The following is a 23,491-nucleotide window of genomic DNA, read 5'->3' on the forward strand; positions in this document are numbered from 1 at the left end:
GTATGGCTATAGTATGAGTATGAACATAATACATTGAAAAGATATTACTCAGCTGTAAAACTCACAACATTAAATAAGTTAACAGCCTTTAAATGAGGTGGTATGGTGCTGCAGATGAAAGAACAGTAGACTCTCCTCCAGTGCCATGGTATTGCCTTTGACTTCTCTCTCATGATTCCTTTTAGCTTACACATTGCCTATTTAAAGCAAACATGCAAGACCATCCATTAAGTTAATTCTTATTTCTGACTTGTCAAGATGGTGTATGTGGTCTTGCTGCCCTCAAACCATCTCTGGTAGACCTTTTACTTTTGAGACATTGTGTAATAGGCAGGGTATACACAAATAAAACTTTTAAAAATATTTATAAACTGCCTTCATTATGTACAACCACTGTAAATTAACTGAATTATGTAACCTCAGTAATATTAACTTATCAGTAAAATATTCATTTAAATGATGGGAATTCTAACTATAACTAATATTCTGGTTTTGAACCTACATACATAAGTCCACCAGAGAAATAAAATACACTTTCACAATCCGGGCATCAAGTCCTTTCTGCTAAAGTACATGGAGATTGCAGGATGATACCACACTCCCTGTCCTAAGCAGATTCAGAACCCGGGTTCAAAGCATTGACAAAAGTTCAGAGTGATGCATGTGGCCCATCTGATTTAGCATTTTTTTGTAAATTTATGGAAGAGAGCAATTATCTCATTCTAATAAAGCACAGTGACAAGTTTCATTAAAACTGGCCATTTTTTGAGCCCATTTATGTGTGTAGAACAGAAAAGAAAAGCTAGCCTGGCACTACCTGTAGTCCCTGTGGGTATAGGCAGGAGGCTCCTTAATGCACTCTAGGGCTTCCGACTGCAGCATGCAGTTGTCCACATGCACTGGATGGCTGAGGTCCTCCCTTCCCTCCTGCTTCTCTGAAACACAAGCAACAGAACATGTCAGGCTGGCACAAGTCCTTCTGCAAACCTCTGAGGCTGTACCCACAGTCAGATAACTGGTATCATAGTCAGATATGGAGCAGCTGTCAGTCACTGGTCATTTCCTTCAGCTGAGACATTTTATGTTATCGGCTTAATGCTTGTTTAAAAAAAATCGGAAGTGTGCTCCCCTCGAATTTATCATATACTGAGATAGAGGAAAAGGTCATCAGAACCACTTTCAGTTGTGCAATATTTCTAAAATATCATATCTCTTTGTTTCTCATTATAACTAATTGAAAATATTGATACACAATCATTTATCTCTATTAATAATCAAATTTTATATTAAAACTAGCTGTCCCCCGCGGCATCACCCGCGTAGTAGTGAAACAGGACAAACTTTAAAAATCAATAAACAAACAAGTATCGCTAGCTAAGAGGAAGCAATGTCTGCTCCAAAACATGGTAAGAGATAGAGCAATTCGAATGGAGGCTGGCGCATGAGTGAGGAGGGCCCTGCCTGGTGCCCCACTCCTGACGTCATGCTTCCCCCTCCCCTCGACCCGCAGCTTCTGTCTAGGATTAGTGTGAATATATTGCTCCTGCAATGAACTATGATTGTTACATCGATGATAAAAGTCGCAAAATCAATGGGAAATTCCAGAAAAAAAACCTGATCTAAATCTGTGAAGAAGTTCTCTCTTTCGCTCGCTAAGCGGATGTAAGACACGTCCCAATGCTGGCGCATGAGGAAGGAGGGCCCTGCCCCTCTCCCCTATGCCTGCTGCATGTCTCTTGGATTTGAGCAAATAAATCTGAACCGCAAGTGAACTATGATACTTAGTGCGATGTAGTCAGATGTTGGATTTTACTATATACAGAGATGATATTTTTGCACTTAGGGAAATCGAAAACGGTGGTGGAATTTTTTCATGATTACATATGCATTATCTAGATTACTTGCAAAACAAAAAGAGTTAAAGCACATCTAACAACACAGAAAAAGTGTTAGTCTTATATAAAATTAAATAATAAAAAGTCAGCGTCAGAATATATAAAGTCAGCGCTGGAATATATAAAGTCAAAACCTGAATATATAAAGTCAGCGTCGGAATTTATAAAGTCATTCCTGATTATATAAAGTCAACATCGGAGTATATAAACTCATTCCTGAATATATAAAGTCAAATTCAAAATATATTGATTGAAACGACTCTGAACTGAACTAAGTTAACAAAAAAGTATTCAGAAAAATAAATAAAAAAAACTGTTTGGTTAATGTTTTGAAAATGATGCATGTGCCCTGCCCAGGATTGGTTCCTGCCTTGCGCCCAGTGTTGGCTGGGATTGGCTCCTGCAGACCCCCGTGACCCTGTGGTCGGATTCAACGGGTTGGGAAATGGATGGATATTCCAGCGCTGACTTTGTATATTCCAGCGCTGACTTTATATATTGAAGTTCTGACTTTATTTATTCCAACAGTGACTTTATATAATCAAGTTTTGACTTTATATATTCGGGAATGACTTTATATATGCAAGTTTTGACTTTATATAGTTAAATTTAGTCATCATTGCATAACTTTTTCTCTACCATAGAAATTTAAAGACTAAATTCAACTTCCATTCCTACCAAAGATATTTCTGGCGACTAAATAGAACCTCCTTATATCCAAATTCGAGCTATTGAGCTGTCACCTGCCTGCCTGAATAAGTCACCCTCACTTCGCTCTTACTTTTTTACAGTTCATTTAATCATGGCTAGTGGCGGAGAAATAATAAAATTGAAGGAGGATTACACTGAGTATAGCTTTACCAAAACAATTATTGATGGCGAATCGATTATTCATAAAGCTTCAATTGGTGATCTGTTTTTCTGTGTTAACCTCATATTTTTTCATACTTCTTCTCAAACCAAGGGGGTGCGAGGCTAAAATGAATCGGGAAGCGCTGATCAATGTAATCGGTGTACCAGGAAATCATGCATTGATAGAAGTTCCCCTTTGTTTGGAATGCAAAGTGTGATTAAATGCATTATTTTTTAACGCGTTATGAAGCACATGCATCGAAGCTTCTCAGCTGTGCTTGTGCCAAGAAAAGGAGGATTCAGTGTGGAGAAACTCTAGAGACAGCGTGTGTATTAACTTGTGGATTTTTCTGTGAGTATTTGGTGGCAGCGTCACAAAGTTGGTTCCTCAAGACGGCGTTAGCTGCAGAGCTCAGCTCACAGCGAAATGAGGTGAATGGGAGGGGAGATGATGACGTGACTCTCCCACCCGCCTTAACTGTCAATCCCCCACAAACACAGTCTCGGAATTTGCATAAGCACAGCCCCTCACCTGCAATTTTAACTTAGTTACAAAGTGATCAAAACTCTCGTTTATATCCTGCGTCCTCTCATTAAACTTGTATCCTGCATTACTCGTGGGCATGACAAACGCCAGCGGCAGCCTGTCTATGAACTTAATTTAAAGTGTAGGTTTACACCGTGCTTTGTTTCCGAAGTAGCAGCACTCATGAATATGGTTGTTTATTGTTTCGCTGCCTTCTCAATTATATAATGCATGTTTTCTTCAGTGCTTTTTGGAGGTCTTCCTGGTTTTCTACGTACTGCGTTGACAGTCAGTTCACGTGATTACGTGGGAGGCGTGATGACGTCACACGAAACTCCGCCCCACGGCTTTCGAGCTCAACTCCATTACAGTAAATGGAGAAAAATAGCTTCCAGTTATGACCGTTACGCATAGAATTTTGAAATGAAACCTGCCCAACTTTTGTAAGGAAGCTGTAAGGAATGAGCCTGCCAAATTTCAGCCTTCTACCTACACGGGAAGTTGGAGAATTAATGATGAGTGAGTCAGTCAGTGAGTGAGTGAGTGAGTGAGTGAGTCAGTCAGTCAGTCAGTCAGTCAGTGAGGGCTTTGCCTTTTATTAGTATAGTTAATGATGGTGGAAATAAAAAAAAAACAAAATCAGAAAATTAAATGTATTACTAGGAATACAACGGGGACGTAGCAGCTTATTTTTCCCATTACATTTTAATATTTACATGGCATGTTCAATGTTTACACGTTGTTAAACTGATGATGTAAAAATTAAAATAAAATGAATAATAGTTATAGAAAGAATATACGTTGTATTGAATACAGTTTTTAATATTGTGTACATATTTATATTTCCATGATACAAAAAATTAGAATAGTTGTTTAAATAAAATACCACTTCCAGTTGAATAATTTTTCTCAAATTTTACATCTGTTTGCTTTTTATCATTCTAAATATCTATACACATTTTGAATCATCTATCCGTAATTATAACCATAGTTTACTTGAAAATTCACATAAGTGAAATTTCATATCTACTTATTTTTCGTCTTTTCTAGTATTCACACAAAATATGAATAATATATCTTATTTATAGCTATAGTTTAGTATAGTTGAAAAAATCTGAAATGTGTTCAGGTAAAGTACTACTTCGCCCAAAAGTTGATAGGATTTCTTATTTTGGATATAAAGAAGGTGTACTAAATCTCATTGACCTCAGTTAAAGCGTTTTCGAGTTATCCGTACTGACCCCTACTCTCTTTTCTGTTTCTTTTTCCGGTTTCTTGCGCCACCACCACCTACTCAAAGCTTCATGATGCTCCAACAATGATGGACGGATTAAAAGGCAGAAGTCTACGTGACCATCATCATCATCAAGCCCTTCCATGAAAACCCTAAATCCAAAGAGGACTGTTTCATTTATGTTAGGTAGAATGCCCAGAGGGGACTGGGCGGTCTCATGGTCTGGAATCCCTACAGATTTTATTTTTTCTCCAGCCGTCTGGAGTTTTTTGTTTTTTCTGTCCCCCCTGGCCATTGAACCTTACTCTTATTCGATGTTAATTAATGTTGATTTATTTTGTTTTATAATTGTGTCTTTCATTTTTTTTTCTTTAATATGTAAAGCACTTTGAGCTACTGTTTGTATGAAAATGTGCTATATAAATAAATGTTGTTGTTGTTGTTGTTGTATCATGTTTACACACAGACAGACATATGGTCATATGAAAAAGTTTGGGAACCCCTTTCAGCCTGCATAATAACTTACTCTAATTAAAAAAAAATATATAACAGTGGTATGTCTTTCATTTCCTAGGAACATCTGAGTACTTGGGTATTTTTCGAATAAAGATTTTTACTGAAGCAGTATTTAGTTGTATACAATTAAATCAAATGTGAAAAACTGGCTATACAAAAATGTGGGCACCCTTGTAATTTTGCTGATTTGAATGCCTGTCACTGCTCAATCCTCATTACTTGCAACACCAAATTGGTTGGATTAGCTCGTTAAGACTTGAATTTCATAGACAGGTGTGTCCAATCACGAGAAAAGGTATTTAAGGTGGTCAATTGCAAGTTGTGCTTCCCTTTGACTCTCCTCTGAAGAGTAACAGCATGGGATCCTCAAAGCAACTCTCAAAAGATCTGAAAACAAAGATTGTTCAGTATCACGGTTTAGGGGAAGGCTATAAAAAGCTATCTCAGAGGTTTAAACTGTCAGTTTCAACTGTAAGGAATGTAATCAGGAAATAGAAGGCCACAAGCACAGTTGCTGTTAAACCCAGCAGATCTGGCAGGCCAAGAAAAATACAGGAGTGGCATATGCACAGTATTGTGAGAATGGTTACAGACAACCCACAGATCACCTCCAAAGACCTGCAAGAACATCTTGCTGCAGATGTTGTATCTGTACATTGTTCTACAATTCAGCACAATTTGCACAAACAACATCTGTATGACAGGATGATGATGAGAAAGAAGCACTTTCTGCACTCAAGCCACAAACAGAGTCGCTTGTTGTATGCAAATGCTCACTTAGACGAGCTAGATTCTTTTTGGAACAAAGTGCTTTGGACTGATGAGACAAAAATTGAGTTATTTGGTCATAACAAAATGCACTTTGCATGGCAGAGGAAGAACACTGCATTCCAAGAAAAACACCTCCTACCTACTGTCAAATCTGGTGGAGGTTCCATCATGCTGTGGGGGTGTGTGGCTAGTTCAGGGACTGGGGCCCTTGTCAAAGTCGAGAGTCGGATGAATTCAACCCAATATCAACAAATTCTTCAGAATAATGTTTAAGCATCAGTCACAAAGTTGAAGTTACGCAGGGGTTGGATATTCCAACAAGACAATGACTCAAAACACAGTTCGAAATCTACAAAGGCATTCATGCAGAGGGAGAAGTACAATGTTCTGGAATGGCCGTTACAGTCCCCTGACTTGAATATCATCGAAAATCTATGGGATGATATGAAGCAGGCTGTCCATGCTCGGCAGCCATCAAATTGAACTGAACTGGAGAGATTTTGTATGGAAGAACAGTCAAAAATACCTCCATTCAGAATTGAGACACTCATCAAAGGCTATAGGAGGCGTCTTATATTTGCAAAAGGAGGATCAAATAAGTATTAATGTAATATTATTGTTATGATGCATATTGCATATTTTCTGTTAATCCAATAAACTTAATGTTACTGCTGAAATACTACTGTTTCCATAAGGCATGTCATATATTAAAAGGAAGTTGCTACTTTGAAAGCTCAGCCAATGATAAACAAAAATCCAAAGAACTTTTTCATATGACTATAGTTTCAAAAATGGTATTTTTGGACTCAGGAAGGCCTAAAACGTCAAGATTCATAAAAATTTCCAGGTTGAATATTTTCACGATTCCTATACTCTCACTATACTGTACTGTGTATACGAGAAACTAAAAAAGCCAAGCAGCCAGGCACAGCAAATCCCATTCACAACAAAGCATTCAACTTTCATTTCAGCAGGCCAGAAAAGTTGTTCTAAATGATTTCAGATGTTGCAAGCTCCATTGAGGCAACACCAAAGTGTTGTGAAGCCTGTTTTCCTCAGGTCAGGTCCTCCCATCTCAGCAATGGAAATCTGTCATTTGGTTCTTAGTCATTTTTTTAAACAATGTTCTCAAAAGCCTCACAGTAGTCTTTTAATCTTTCACTTGTTTAATGAAGGGTAAGGGTTTTCTTCTGGATCTCCAATTTTTCTACCTTATTCCAATGATGTGTGACTGCTAGATTAATCAGCCCAAGGCGATACATAGTGTGTGTGGGGTGTACTTAAATGTGCCCCTCAACAAATGGAGGTCCCATCCAAGTTTAATTCTAGTGTGTGCCCAATACTGCTGTGAAAGATGACTCTAAAGATTAAGAAGAGTTGAAAATGAATGGATATGCTTGAATGGCTTCTTGTGGACTTCGCCCATCACAAAGTTCTAAAGCAAAGCAAAACAGAGAGGATCATGGACTTCATTGCTGAGTCTTCTGCATGGTGTACATTTTCTGAAATGACCACATTCAAATTCATATCTCCGAGTGGCCTAGCAAGTAAACTACTTGCAGCTGGGTCAGATGTGGAGAATAAGAGGGGAGATTTGGGAATAATAATTTGTGAAGAGATGCAACAGATGATTCCATACACATATTTTAAGTGGAGTCTGCAACATGAAGATAAATCTACGTTATTTCTTTATTTTTATATTTGTGTATCCAGGTGCAGGAAGCATGGTAGCACAATGGATACCACTATTGCTGCCTTAGTACTGTTATTTAATTTGTGCACCCTGTTAATTTTTAATAATGTTGACATTTCTTAACACTGTGTTACATTTATGGTAATGTCATTCTGTCATGTGATCAGTCCTGTGGCATCAATGACATAATGTTGATTATGTATGTTGTGATATATGGCCGGCAGTTTATCCCGGCCAATACCCCCAGGCCGCTAGATGGAGTCCTCCCTGCAACATGGAGGTGCCCCGAATTCAAGCAGGGCATCATGGACAATGAAGTTCAGCTTCACAGCCCTGCTGGATACAGTGGGGGCCGCCAGGGGACGCTGCAGGGAGGCACAAGTGTTTTTATTATAGCCCGGAAGTACTCCCTAATCACGGGGACGGAAGGAATGAAGTACTTCTGGGCTGAAGAAAAGAGGAAGTTTTTCTCTGACCCGGAAGTGCTATGAAATCACATGGACTGAGGGACAGAAGCACTTCCGGGTCAAGGAATATAAAAGGACTGTGGGAAACCCCAGCAGACTGAGCCGGAGTTGGGAGGAAGTGCGACAGAGTTGCTAGGTGGAGAGGAGGATTGGTTATTGTATTGATTTATTGTGATTATTTGTATTATTATTGAGAATGGTGGAGGTGGAGGTGCTTTGTGCACATTATTGTAATAATAAATTCACTATTGGGACTTTTACCTGGTGTTTGGACGTATTGTCTGCAGGGTTCAAGGGTCAACAGCGACCCCTACTGTCACAATGTATACTGTGGCATTTACACACAGAGTTATCCTTCGGTGGATAAAGAAACTCTTTGTTGCAGTTCTCGATAGCTTATCTTCAATGCCCAAGTCAATAGATTTGTTTCAGTTTTTGATTCTGGCATCGTTTCAAGACAAACCCTTTCTGGTTTTACCTTCAACTTGTCATTTGGTTTAGTACCTTTTTCACAATTTTATCGGGTGCCGTAACAGTCATTTCCCGGCCTCTTTTAACTCTAACGATAACTTGAGCATGCACACAACTGCCATGAGCAGGAGCACATGATGGAAATACCAATATATTTGGGAATGTTTGAGGGGTCTCAAATGTTTGTAAAACTTCCTGTGCCCCAGTGCTGCAGGGTCAGGTTTGTTTAAATGGGCCTTCAATGGCAGGTCTCTCCCCTCAGCTTTTCTGGGTTGGTCTGAGGACTCCACCAGATGCAGAGTGACACTTGCTTGCTCACTTGTAAGTACTGTCACCAGGCTAAATTTCTGTGTGTATGGATATGTCTGACTTACCTGCTATAGCTGATCGGCACACAAGGTGCGTGTAAGAGAAATAAAGTGGTGTCTCCAGGCGGAAGTAGGACTCCACGACCTTTCGGACCTTCTCGCTAATGTCAAAGTACATCTGGGCACTTTTCATGGGTACTTTACCCTCCTGAGCAAGCTAGAAAAAGAACAGAAAATGGACTGTCACATCTGCTCCAACACATCAAGGCCTTAATGGCACTTTAACACAGATACCTGCCTTTAGGGCTTTGAGGACAGTGACACCCTGGAAGCTCTCACTGGGTGTGTGAGGGGATGGTTTGCCCCTGTAGCCATCCCCCCTTAAAGCAGTTGCCTATAAAAGAAGAAAGAGAAAAAAATAATTCAAGTTGACAAAGCACCCTGAGAAAGAATAAAGAGTGTGCTAACATGTTTTCAATACACAGCATTTTATTTTATAGAAAGTGATGAGCACTGAATCAGATCAAAGGCACCATTTATTATGATACACCATGACATTTTTCTATATTTGGTGTGAACAGCCTTCTCACTTTCATTCACAAGTCTATATAAGATGCCCCTACTATGAAGCTGCCCAAGACCCCTGACTATTCCTGTATTCATTCCAGGATTTGGCTTTGCCGTGTAACACAAAGAGTACCTACTGCAATCATAATGTCTGCCTGTCTGTCCGTCCATCCATGTGAAACAACTCCGCTCCCAGTTGATTGATTTTGTTGGTTTACCACTCTTATACTCCAAAGACATTTGTTGGGAAAGTTTAATTGTCATTGAGACATCTTGAATAGGGGTGGCATGGTGGTGCAGTGGTAGCGCTGCTGCCTTGCACTAAGGTGACTTGGGTTCTCTTTCCGGGTCCTCCCTGCGTGGAGTTTGCATGTTCTCCCCGTGTCTGTGTCGGTTTCCTCCAGGTACTCCGGTTTCCTCACACAGTCCAAAGACATGCAGGTTAGGTGCATTGGTGATCCTAAATTGTCCCTAGTGTGTGCTTGGTGTGTGTGTGCCCTGCGGTGGGCTGGCACCCTGCCCGGGGTTTGTTTCCTGCCTTGCGCCCTGTGCTGGATGGGATTGGCTCCAGCAGACCCCCCGTGACCCTGTGTTAGGATATAGCGGATTGGAAAATGGATGTATGGATGGACATCTTGAATAGAGTGCACTGCTCAACCTTTTGAGATTTCCAAGTCTCCCGCTGAAAAACACTGGCAAATTTGCAAACTCATCTGTCTTAAAACAGTCTGGGCAACTTCTTTTACAGATTAGTTTACGATTTCAAGTCTACCTTTAGAGAGGTTACTTCAACTTGTATTACTGTATATCCATCCATCCAGCCATTTTCCAACCCGCTGAATCCAAACACAGGGTCACGGGGGTCTGCTGGAGCCAATCCCAGCCAACAAAGGGCACAAGGCAGGAACCAATCCTGGGCAGGGTGCCAACCCACCGCAGATTACTGTATATTTCCTCTTTATCCGACAGCCACTGCTGTCGACAAAACCGATCCTTATAACAAGTTGGTAAAACACCTGAAGAGGTACACACAAGCTGCTTGCACATAAGCACAGTTCTTCTGTTACTTGATTTAATTAAAAAAAAAATAGAATTTAACATAAGGGGAAAGGAATTATGCAAGCGTCACTCTGTTAACACAGCATGAACAAATAAGTCCTCAGTATTTATGTTACGCTAGCAACAACCACACAGCTGCATTACCTACGCATTATTTTTCTGGTGTCATCATTCACCAGTAAAGCTTCAGACCAGGAGACTAATTTATAAAACTTTGTGTGGATTTGAGTGTGAAAATATATGTATGCCAAAAAACTAGGAAAAAGCATTAACCAAAAAAAAAATAAAAGTCACATTTATAAAACCTGGTGTATGCACATTTTTTATATAATCTATCATTTATACATCACATGCACATGTAAACATGCCATTAAACAACAATGAAACATCCACATATGGAGCATGCTAATCAACCTCATACATATGCAGTCACGGTGCTGCAGGACTTCCCTGGCTGGTAGAGCAGCTCCCTCCTGATGTATCGAGACCCCACCAACTACATTCAAGAGCATCAGACTGTCTCCCTCAACTAAGAGCGCAAGAACATGAGTGGCATTATAGTGCCTCTGCTCTGTAAGGCAGCATTGTCTGAGCGGGCAGCCACTATCACCTGTCACATGTAATGACGTGATTGTTGTTTGTCACAGATGGCTGGGGTCCTTTCCCAGTCGGGACACCTTCAAGGACCGGAAGGGGACATTTATATCTTCCAGGTCACAAGGAGGCAACTGCCCTGAGTCAGGAAAGGAGGTCCCAACCCGCTGGGATCCATGGCCACCGCCCGGGGGCACCTCAAGCCTCAGGGAACCTGGGAAATATTTACTTCCGCCACACGCGGCAAGATGAAGGAAGAGCCTTCCAGGGACGCCCAGAGTTCTTCCGGTGCAAAGGGCAGCACCTCCACCACACCAGGAAGTGCTGCCGGAAGAACGTCACAAGGCACCTGGAGCACATCCAGGTGGAAATAAAAGGGGCTGCCTCCCTACAGTCGGGAAACTAGAGTCAGGAGCAGGAGCAGGACGAAGCTCCCATAAGGAGAGGAAAGGCGGCCACGGACACTGAGAGAGAGCCCGGAAAAGGAGTGATTGGTGCTAGGAGCACTGTGAGTTGTGTTTTCAGACTGTGTTTTTGTGATTAATAAATATGTGACTTTTATAAAGATGTGGTTTCCGACTGGTGGTGTCAGGGCAAGTCTCACATGTTACAATGAATAGGTAAAAGCCATATCAAGGGTTCAGGGTTCAGCCAGTTAGCGTACCAACAAGCCAGACACAACTTACAGCACCATCACATCTGTCGAAGCTACTTTGCCTCAAAATAAAAGAATCAGGGATTGAGGCCATGGAGACATGTTTACCAGTCACATCGTGGATGACTTGTGCAATAATGAAATGTAACTGCTTCATTCTCACTAGGTGCCCTTATTACAATATGAGTGCAGTATATGGCTTTGATTACATTAGGAGAACCAGACACTGCTGCAAAAGAACTCTTTCTGTTGGCAAAAACTTGTTTTTTCTGTGTACACCCACGCCATATGAAAACTGGATGCAGTGCCTCACTGGTCGGATATTGGTTTCCAGCACAGCTGGCATGATGGAGTGATCTATCACCCAGTTCCCTGAGAAGCGACAACAGGTAGCCAAAAATGACAAAAAAACAAAAAACAATAAGCTCTTCAGTGCAAAAACTTTAAAGGTAACAAGTGTGTACATCTTATTCACTGTTTTTGAGGTTTAATGTTTGTCACATCAACACACATTATAATAGCAACTTAGCGAAATTAATTATTATGTATGTGAGTTGTCATTCTGCTGGTTTGACTGAATTTCTCTGCTTTACCAAGGGTGTTGTGATTTTCCAGTTTCTCCCAAATATTGCATAGTCATGGGTCAGGGTTGCTGTAAATATAGGCATGTTTCCCTTCTCTTTTATAAATCCCGACGTTTGTGTGGGAAGAAGCATACAAAAATTTCAAGCCTCTTTTTGTGCCTACGCAAGCTTTGTAATTAAATAAATATAATTTAATAAAAGCAGCCAACAATTTTACCTTGACACTTCAACAGTGATTTTAACTATCAGGTTAGGCTTTCAAATATACTATGTTTCTGAAATTTGAAGTATATTTAGTCACAGATCCTACACAGCCAACAACTAACAATGGGATATAAAATTATTTTTATGTTACTGCTGTCTAAGAAAACTATTGAGCCACCACAAGTCTTTTTGGATTATGTTTTTCAACAACATGACGTTGTTCTGCTAAAAAGCACATATTTGACGTAGTCTATTAATGCATGTAATTGCATTATATTATATTATTATTTTTTATATTATATTATATTTTTATTATTATTTTTGAATTTGACACACTGTTTTGAGTCTTTGTTGAAATAAGTAAAAAATGTAAAATACTCCAACTTAAATCAGTTAACTAGTCATTAAATGCACCTGTGCTAGGCAAACATTTTCTAAGTTGTTGAATGCCTTATATTAGGATACTTAAACAAGATACACTGTCGCCCCCTAGCAATCGATACCATTGTATGCTAAGCACCTGTTGTAATTGATTATCTATCAGTCCTGTATAAGAATACTTTGTTAAGAATAAGAAGTGAAATATATCATTGGTCTAAATTTCAATATGCATGGCTGAGCCATGTGACCAGGATGACCACTTTATCCCCAGATTTCACTGCAGTGCCTGTGGGACTGGCAATACTAGACAGTAACAGCTACAGTTGTGCTTGAAAGTTTGTGAACTCTTTAGAATTTTCTATATTTCTGATAAATATGACCTAAAACATCATCAGATTTTCACTCAAGTCCTAAAAGTAGATAAAGAGAAATCAGTTAAACAAATGAGACAAAAATATTATACTTGGTCATTTATTTATTGAGGTAAATGATTGAACATTACATATTTGTGAGTGACAAAAGTATGTGAACCTCTAGGATTAGCAGTTGGTTTGAAAGTGAAATTCGAGTCAGGAGTTTTCAATCAATGGGATGACAATCAGGTGTGAGTGGGCACCCTGTGTGATTTAAAGAACAGGAATCTATCAAAGTCTGCTCTTCACAACACATGTTTGTGGAAGTGTATCATGGCACGAACAAAGGAGATTTCTGAGGACCTCAGAAAAAGAGTTGTTGATGCTCATCAGGCTGGAAAAGGTTACAAAACCTTCTCTAAAGAGTTTGGACTCCACCAATCCACAGTCAGACAGATTGTGTACAAATGGAGGAAATTCATGACCATTGTTACCCTCCCCAGGAGTGGTCGACCAACAAAGATCACTCTAAGAGCAAGGCGTGTAATAGTCAGTGAGGTCACAAAGGACCCCAGGGTAACTTCTAAGCAATTGAAGGCCTCTCTCACATTGGCTAATGTTCATGTTCATGAGTCCACCATCAGGAGAACACTGAACAACAATGGTGTGCAAAGCAGGGTTGCAAGGAAAAAGCCACTGCTCTCCAAAAAAACATTGCTGCTCATCTGCAGTTTGCTAAAGATCACGTGGACAAACCAGAAGGCTATTGGAAGAATGTTTTGTGGATGGATGAGACCAAAATAGAACTTTTTGGTTTAAATGAAAAACGTTATGTTTGGAGAAAGGAAAACGCTGCATTCCAGCATAAGAACCTCATCCCGTATGTGAAACATGGTGGTGGTAGTATCATGGTTTGGGCCTGTTTTGCAGCATCTGGGCCAGGAGGGCTTGCCTTTGTTGATGGAACAATGAATTCTGAATTATATCAGAGAATTCTAAAGGAAAATGTCAGGACATTTGTCCATGAACTGAATCTCAAGAGAAGGTGGGTCAGGCAGCAAGACAACGACCCTAAGCACATAAGTCGTTGTACCAAAGAATGGTTACAGAAGAATAAAGTTAATGTTTTGGAATGGCCAAGTCAAAGTCCTTACCATAATCCAATCGAAATGTTGTGGACGGACCTGAAGCGAGCAGTTAATGTGAGGAAGCCCACCAACATCCCAGAGTTGAAGCTGTTCTGTACGGAGGAGTGGGCTAAAATTCCTCCAAGCCGGTGTGCAGGAATGATCAAAAGTTACCGGAAATGTTTAGTTGTGGTTATTGCTGCAAAGGGGGGTCACACCAGATACTGAAAGCAAAGGGTCACATACTTTTGCCACTCACAAATATGTAATATTCGATCATTTTCCTTAATAAATAAATGACCAAGTATAATATTTTTGTCTCATTTGTTTAACTGGTTTCTCTTTATCTACTTTTAGGACTTGAGTGAAAATCTGATGATGTTTTAGGTCATATTTATGCAAAAATATAGAAAATTCTAAAAGGTTCACAAACTTTCAACCACAACTGTAACCCTAAATTCAAAGCCTCACCCTGAACTCAGCACTCCCAGGGTCTCAGTCCTGAGATCAACAACTGTGATCTTGGTAACTCTAGAACATGGGTTCTGAACTCCAGTTCTAGAGGGCTATAGTGGCTGCAGGTTTTCATTCTAAACTTTTTCTTAATAAGTGACCTGTTTTTGCTCTTAATTAACTTCTTTTGAACTAATTTTATTTGACTTGCTCTTGAAGACTCAGCCCCTTAATTTTTTCTTTTTCCTTAATTAGCAGCCAAACAATAATCAAAAACAAAATGAACCAAAACACGACCAGCAAACTGTGTCCATCATTCAATACCTGAAAATAAAGAAAGATGAAGGTATCAGGATTATTGATCTGCTCAGGTCCCCAAAATGTTTTAACAGTGCTCTTAGAAAACATTGCACAATGAGAGCAGCAAGCCATGGAATTAAAGAACGGGTTTAATAACCAACAAGAATCGACACCTAATTAAGGATCTGTTTGGAGTGAAATTGGTTGGAGTTTGAGGCCCTGACTAGTTGGTCTTCTGTTGGCTCACTTACTTCACATTTCATTTCTGTTTAGATGCCATTTGAGAAAAGAAATGAAGCAATTTAGAGGAACAATGAAGAAATCTTTAAAAAGCAATTCAATAGTGAATCCACTAGACGTTAATTAGCAGCAAAAACAGGTCACTAATTAAGAAAAGGGTAAGAATGAAAACCTGTAGCCATGGCGGCCCTCCAGGACCGGAGCTGGGGACCCCTGCTATAGAATCTGAAACACGACCTTTAGGTCTGGCAACTCTGACTGGTCCAAGCTACTTCAGAATTTGTAGCTCCAATCCAGAGACTGGCAGTCCTTATCTCAACAAACCTAGAATCTAAAACTCCCATGGTAGGCAATTCTAGGTAGTCTGAATCAACCCAACATTTGTAGTTTCAAGTTCGTAAACCCCCCAAGATTTTTGGTCCCCCTTGCCTTGGCATGCCAGGTCTCTCACGCTATTACATTATACACATGGACTCACGTTGGACAGTTGGTGGAGCTCTCGGCATTCATCTTCTGTTACCACATTATCCAGCACCACTCTCTGAGACCCATTGAGTGTCTTGGAGGTGTTTGTGATGACAATGTTGTCAAACAGTATGCTTCCTCCTGGAAAACAAAATGGGAAAAAAAAAGCTGCTGAAATCTACTCAGGTCAGGAAAATCTGGCTAGAGAGTTAATTTAGTGCAGTAAAATAAAGCGAAGTGGAAATACAAGATCATTGAACCTCTGACGAAGGCAGTTTCCTTCTTTTCGGCACTATGAGGGGAACTCATTCTGTGTTTTTAAAACTTTATTAAAAAATCCACCTCCCTTGACTTCACCCTTCGACATGAATGTAAGGTCTTTCCACTTTCGGGATTTATGGTGCTTTGATTCTGCCTCTTCCCTAGACATTAATAGGGTACAGCTGTATACTTGTGCCACTCCAGCCTGGCTTTAGCAAAGGTAGCCAGCAAAGGCTACCCTCGACCCAGTCACAATTTCAATTTTATACATTTCTAGTGCCTGATATGGATTAAACCTTGGTCCCTTACATACTGAGTTTGTTTTCTGGCATGAGGTAGCGTGTGAACTAATCTGTATTTCCTTTGCTACATTTTGAGATATGTCACCACTACCATGAAGGACCCAGGCCAGGGAGAACACGGTCTCATAAACTCAATCTGATTACGTTTGCTAATGATTCTCAAGAATCCCTTTACCTTCCCGGATGAGCTTGGTCATTTCTGAAGACTCTTTGCTCTTCTCTTCCACCAGGGTCTCGATCTCCTTCATCAGGTTGCCTATTTCCTCTGTGATCCTTGCAGCCGTCTCCCTCTCTGCCCTGTGAGAAGAGTTGCCCGAGTCACATTACAAGGTTGAAGTAGCCTCCTTTAAACCATCTACATCAAGCTATTTGATTTTGTTTTGAGTTAAAACAGGCCCTCTGACATCTCCCAACATCTAGATAATTAGCCGCACCATTTCAAAACATTGGCATTTCTCACTAAGCTTGCTATTAAGCACCAACATCTCCATTAACATGGCATTAGTCATCTTTTTTATCCTCTTATTCCTTCACTCACCTCTCCTTTAGATTCTCTTTTAATCATGCATTGCAAAAACAAATTCAGAGATATAAAATTTTAAAATGTTTTTAAACTTTCTGATGGCTTTTTGTGGATCAGCCAAATTTTTAATCAGCCGGATATACTGTACGTATCAAACTTTTATGTCACAAGATATATTTGTATAGCACCTTAATTCAAATCCAAAGTTGCTTCATACAGCATTAACTAGAAAACAATAAAACACAGATTGTCTGTTCTTCTGGCTCCAAAATCCGTACTAACCCCTACTCTCTCTTCTGTTCTTTTTCCGGTTTTCTGTGGTGGCGACCTGCGCCACCACCACCTAATCAAAGCACCATGACGTCCCTACATTGATGGATTAAAGGCCAGAAGTCCACATGACCGTCATCATCAAGTCTTTCCATGAGAACCCTGATTACAATGAGGACTGATCATTTATGTTAAGTAGAATGCCTACAGGGGACTGGGTGGTCTCGTGGCCTGGAACCCCTACAGATTTTATTTTTTCTCCAGCCATCTGGTGTTTTTTTTTTTTGTTTTTTTCTGTCCTCCCTGGCCATCGGAGCTTACTTTTATTCCTAGTTAATTAGTATTCTCTGATTTTAATTCTTACTTTTTCTTTTTTCTCTTTCTTCATCATGTAAAGCACTTTGAGCTACATTATTTGTATGTGCTATAGAAATAAATGTTGTTGTTGTTGTGTTAACCTTATCAGACATGTCATGAACTATAATTGTGGGTAAAGTCAAGAAAGGAAGACAACATTCATCAGAAAACTAAAATACTGAAATCAATGTTTTTTTTTCTGCAGGTATATATTGATTTAAGGCATCTTCTACATTCTTTTGTCCAGTATGGCACAACTTATGTAAAATTGCTTTTTCTGCCATTATACTGACAGACTACTGGCTCCTTTTGGGTTTGCCGATACAAAGCATAACCAGTAAAAGTGACAAAACGAGACCCCAATCCCCAGCCACCTCAGAACACAACTGAATTACAGAACGTGACATTTCTCTTGGTAGAAGGGAGCGGTGGTACCACATTGTCCTCCTCATACCCTTTGAAAAGTGATCAGACTGGAAAATGGTGCTCTTTTTTGAAGGTAAGTAAGCAAGAAGGTCCTTCCTGCCTTGATGCCAGCTAAATCCACATCAACATTACTTCAAAGAGTTAAAAAAAGAAATCTCACCCTTGTGGTAGGTAAAAGAGAGAGAAGGATCAACCCCTAAGTTACTTATCACCAAAATGTGAATGAACTGGACAATTGCAAAACTACGTTGATCACATGTGGCAGTTGTACGGGGGATGTTTTGTAAAGGCCAGTCTGTTTGCAGCTTACTGCAGCTTGTGATTCCCATGGAGAACTGACATTGATAATGTCTTCTAGCCAAAGAAAGCCAGGCACTCACTTTGGGGGAGAAGGGATGAGAGTGGCTGCCTTTTTTGTTGTCTGCTTAGCTTCTGGACACTTTTCAACAAGTTCTGTATCTGGTAAGAAATATTTCTTTTCACCTTTCGATTAAGGAATTATAATCAGTAACAAAGAAACTCCCATCTGAGACTGAATGAAGACTGCATGAACCCTCCCAGGTTGTGTAATACTAGTATGGCTTATATTAGCTGCAAGTGATTACTGCGCAAATAAATGTAGTTTTTAAGTAAAAGATTATTAATTATTAGCACTCCTGAGTGTTGCATTATCATTTCTTTTCTAGCTGTGTTCCACAGAGGATGCTTTGTGAAGTTCTCTTTTGATTGTGAACTGGACTGAAGTGAGAAGTGAAAGTAAAAGACAGTCCCAGTCAGCAAACAGCCTGCCATTAGAGGTCCCTGGGGTTAAACACATAGGGTACAAAAAGGACAGTGAGACAGGTTACAGGTAACAGTTACATAGCCGGTGTTGACATTTCCTCCTATCCACCATTAAGAAATGAACCTAAGCGGTTAGTTGGAATTTTTCGAATTAGATGCATGTCACATGTGATATGATAACACAATCAAAAAACATTTTTTATATTAAAAGAGTGGTAGAACTTGAAGATTAAGAAGTTAAAACCACAAAATACAGACAATCCTGCAAACTCTGGTAAAAGGGCAAGACAAGAACCTTAAATGAAAGAATGCTTAAATTGGAATCCATCCATCCATTATCCAACCCACCACATCCTAACTACAGGGTCACAGGGGTTTGCTGGAGCCAATCCCAACCAACACAGAGCGCAAGGCAGGAAACAAACCCGGGGCAGGGCGCCAGCCCACCGCAGGGCACACACACACACCAAGCACACACTAGGGACAATTTAGGATCGCCAATGCACCTAACCTGCATGTCTTTGGACTGTAGGAGGAAACCGGAGTACCCGGAGAAAACACATACTGACACGGGGAGAACATGTAAACTCCACGCAGGGAGGACCTGGGAAGCGAATCCAGGTCTCCTTATTGTGAGGCAGCAGCGCTACCACTGCGCCACCATGCCGCCCTAAATTGGAATCTTGAAGTTCTTAATAAAATTCATATTTGTCAGTCATTTATTCAATTTTAAGATGGAGTTTAGACAAAACAGCCTCACCTTTAACTAGCCTGGCATCCATCAAGGAACTGAATAGTGCACAACCTCACTTTAGCACCCCAACTGGGAAGCACCCACAGTGACCAGGGTGACATAACATTAGACGACTTCATCAAATACCAACCAAAACAATATAAACAATACATTTTAAATCACTAGTTAAATAAAACTAATTCCAAAACAATCTAGATACAAATGAATGTTGATTATTCCCAGATGCCTGGTTTACAGGTAAAGGAACACAACTATAATCCTCATTCCTAAGCCACTTTCATTCACACACAAACTTAGCAGTAAAAAATCAAGTCAGAGTCACATGTGAATGAGCTGGAGCTGATAAGCCAAGTAATGTGACCCTCCTTTTCTCAGGTCAAAAATCATTATTGTTGTGACCTCCGCAAAGGGGATCACTGGAGTTACTTTCATAGAAATGAGATGATGTTTAACTAGGAAATGGAAGAAGCAAAGTGAGCCAGTAAGTGTGTTGGCTTTAGCCTGGGGTCAAAAATCTCAGAAGGACTTGTTAAAACAAAACAGAACCTTAAAATGTACTTAAAATCACTCAAAGCAACAGTCATAATACTGTCTTGTTTCACTTTCCCCTAACACTAGACTTATTTATTTGCATTTGTCTCAGGTTATTTTGGTTTATTTGTTGTTGCCAGGTAACACAGTTGCTAGAAATTTCTCTTGGTGTTACATCCATACACATCACCACCATCACAACATATACAGCAGTAATGAAAAATTTATCGCACAAAACACAAATATATAAAACAAATCTTCAATCCAATGTATAGGCAAACTAATGCAATATGTCATCATCTTATAACTACAGTACATACTGTTCCAGTGTGGTGCTGAGGTGTCACCCTCTGCACTCGGGCCCCAAGCCCTAAGTTTGTTGTGTGGTGCGTGCAGCAATGTGCTGTCAATGTATGCTCTCAACCTCTCTTATACAGGACGATGCATTGGCGCCACAAACCACACACTTGTCTCCACTAATCTTGCACTCATACTTCTGACCTCTGGGATTGGGTAAAATGTAAGCTTCTCGATTTGAAACACTTTGCCACTTTTGCCATCTGGTGGCATCTGAGAACACATCAAAATGCTTTCAAGTTTTGAGCTTGGTCTTAAACAAATGACTATAGTACAAGATCCGGAGGTCAGGTCTGCATTTCACGAGATGAGGAGGCAATGTTTACAGGATCTTTATTGTCACGTGGGCAGAGTATAGTGTAAGTGTTACTTGCATGTGCTAATCCAATGAGACAAGTAGCCACTCATCAGCAATGTTCCCTCTATGCTGAGCGTGTGAGCGATCGCTCACACGAATTCAGAGCGTCGCTCATGCTTCCCGCACGATCGCTCATTCCGACGGCGTCGCTCGTACTTATCTCGAAAATTGGTGCTCATAAATTTTTGGCTTAAACAAAATGTCGCTCATAAACAATGCTTTTTGCTCACTATATGCTACTCCTTAGAGGGAATATTGCTCACCAGTGTCAGAATATCCAATCATTTGTATTAATAACGGACTGGAAGTGAAGTCAAATTAAACTGGAATTTGTTTGCAACAAAGATGAGTTATGGAGACATTTTTTCCAACAGTATTATCAGGAACAGGCAAGTTATCTGATGAATGGAATGTTGCAAGATATTTTTTCAAAACCAAAATCCTAATCAGAATCAAAAGGTGAAAGGAGACAGATCATTCAAGACCAATGGTATTCTCTAGAAGTTAATGTATATCAATAAGTGGCCTTAAAGATCAAATGCAAGAACACTGCCCTCTTTAACAAAGCCTATGTCATTGCAACACATGTTGAAAAATGTCTAAAACATCCTATATATCAAGCTTTGTTTACTATTAACTTCATGGCCGCACTCACGAAAAAACTTACTAATAATGAAATATTTCAAAAAAGAAATTAAAAATTTATGTTGATTAAAAGATAAAACACGATGGGTCAGACTAGTGTCCAACACATTCTGAACTTTGGTAACAAACTCGAATTACTTTTATTGAATGATCAATTGATTGTTTAGACCTGTCAGTCATCCACAGTCCCACTCCCTAATAATCCACACCATGATATTTGTTGGGGTTTGTTGTGGTGAGAGATTTTGTGTTACTTTGGTGAGAGGCATTCGCATTTGCCCCCCACCTTTACAACTAAGTCTCTTTGTAATTTTACGACAGAGTTGGGAGAGGATGGTTCTTAAACCAGTTTGTCGAGTATTTCTCTGCTAAAGTCTTTCAACCCCCCGCAAGGAAGCCAGGATGTTTAACATATGGTTTGGGGTCAGGTGTTAAGATGTTCTATTTCCCCCATTAGTCTGAGGTATGGCTTTTAAGTACCTATTGGCTGTAGGGGTTGGACAGAAAACCTGTACATTTGCTTGCTTTATCTCACTCTCTCTCTTACTAACATCTGAAAGAAGCATCTCTTGCTAACCTGTGATGATGAAGACAACACAGTGAAGAGCACAGCTCAGCAGCCATATTGAACAGACATGTGGCTGAAAGCTAATCACCAATGATGCCTTAACTAGAGACATTTTAAGAAACTACAAGTCTGTGTGCCACCTGAATTACACATCACCATTTAATCAGGTTGTATGGTTGCCAATATTCAAATGTACTTTGCATATTGTTATTATTTATGAATATTATCAATAATACATTATTTTATGTGTAACTTAACTCCTGCGTGTCTTTTTACTACATCTAATTGCTTGAGGTTATAGATATAGATGGGAAGGTGAGGATACGTTATCTATATATATAATTCACTAAGGGCAAACAAGTCAGTGAGCGCAAGCAAGACAGAGCCCAGCCCGCCAACTCTAAGACCATGGGATATGCTCGACAGAGCCCCGCCCGCTAACTCTAACCCTCCTACCGCGTCATGGGATACGCATGACAAAGCCACGCACGCCAACTGTAACCGTCCTCCCGAGTCCAGCGTCGCTCTCGAGGCACGCAACAACTCACCAAACACAGCCTCAGTCGCTTTCGTCTGTGCAAAAGTCCACATACACCTCTGAGCCACGTTGACTTTACACCGCACGCAAGACAGAGAGCCGTGATCGCTAACTCACAGAGCCCCGCCCGCCAACTCTAACTAAGGGCAAGCAAGACAGAGAGTGCACGCAAGACAGAGAGCCACGCCCACCAAAGCCCGCCCGGCAACTCTAAGGGCAAGCAAGACAGAGAGCGCACGCAAGAGAGAGAGCCACGCCTGTCAACTCACAGAGCCCCTCCCACCAACTCTAAGAACATGGGATACGCATGCATTTAGTGTATAAATATATAAATATATAAATAATTGGATGTAAACAATTCGAAAAAATCGGTTGTATGTAAACAATACTGTTTAAAACATTATTGTTTTTTCATCAGAAAACCCGGTTTCCACGTCTACCTGTATTAGTTTAAATGGCACTTTTACCACTACAAATAGGGCGGACGCGCTGACTTATCGTGTTGATTGGGCAACACAGTGAATGCGGCGTCTATCTATATATGTCTATGTTTTCCGTAGCCTGCTACAGGAAGGTACTCTCTCGACCATTGGCATTGGTTTCGCTCCTTGCTATTTTCGTTATACTGCGACGGTGGTTTCCTAAGCCTTTGTTATACTGAATTCCTTTCTCACAGTTTTCCGTTCCTATTCTTACACCGCCATATGCTATGGCGGGCTTCAGCTAGTATACAATAATACCTTATAAACAGTGGTAAGTCTGTGAGATTAGGCATTCTAAGGCTACATAGTAATAATACAATAGGGGAAAGTAGAGCAATATATATATTACTCTACCAAGATAAAACAGGGTTACACTGTTTAAAAGTGAATATATGCCTAATTGATTATGGATTTAATCATAAGTCTTTGTCCCTAAGGAAAGATTTAACTAGACTGGTTTGGAGCTCTCGTACATGATGGTTAATTTTGGAACCTTCTCCTTTAGTACTTATTTCAAAACAGTCTCCCAGACTGAGGTTTACTTCACTATGTTGACCTCTTTTGTAAGTCACTTTGCACAAAAGCATCTCTTTGGTGATTAAATGGAAATGGAAATTTCGT

General features: G+C 40.1%; 1 protein-coding gene across 1 annotated transcript in view; it reads right to left on the reverse strand.

Annotated features, from left to right (window-relative positions):
- p3h1 (prolyl 3-hydroxylase 1) overlaps window positions 1–23,491 on the reverse strand; it is a 56,107-nt gene that overhangs the window by 18,433 nt on the left and 14,183 nt on the right. The window contains exons 8-12 of the mRNA XM_039755793.1: window positions 16,454–16,575; window positions 15,729–15,856; window positions 9,032–9,127; window positions 8,800–8,950; window positions 818–935 (exon numbers count right to left, since the gene is read on the reverse strand). Coding sequence (XP_039611727.1) covers window positions 818–935; window positions 8,800–8,950; window positions 9,032–9,127; window positions 15,729–15,856; window positions 16,454–16,575 — 615 coding nt within the window. The remainder of the gene's footprint in view (window positions 1–817; window positions 936–8,799; window positions 8,951–9,031; window positions 9,128–15,728; window positions 15,857–16,453; window positions 16,576–23,491) is intronic.

The sequence above is a fragment of the Polypterus senegalus genome, chromosome 6 (genome assembly GCF_016835505.1).
Source record: "Polypterus senegalus isolate Bchr_013 chromosome 6, ASM1683550v1, whole genome shotgun sequence".
Taxonomy (NCBI): Eukaryota; Metazoa; Chordata; class Cladistia; order Polypteriformes; family Polypteridae; genus Polypterus; species Polypterus senegalus.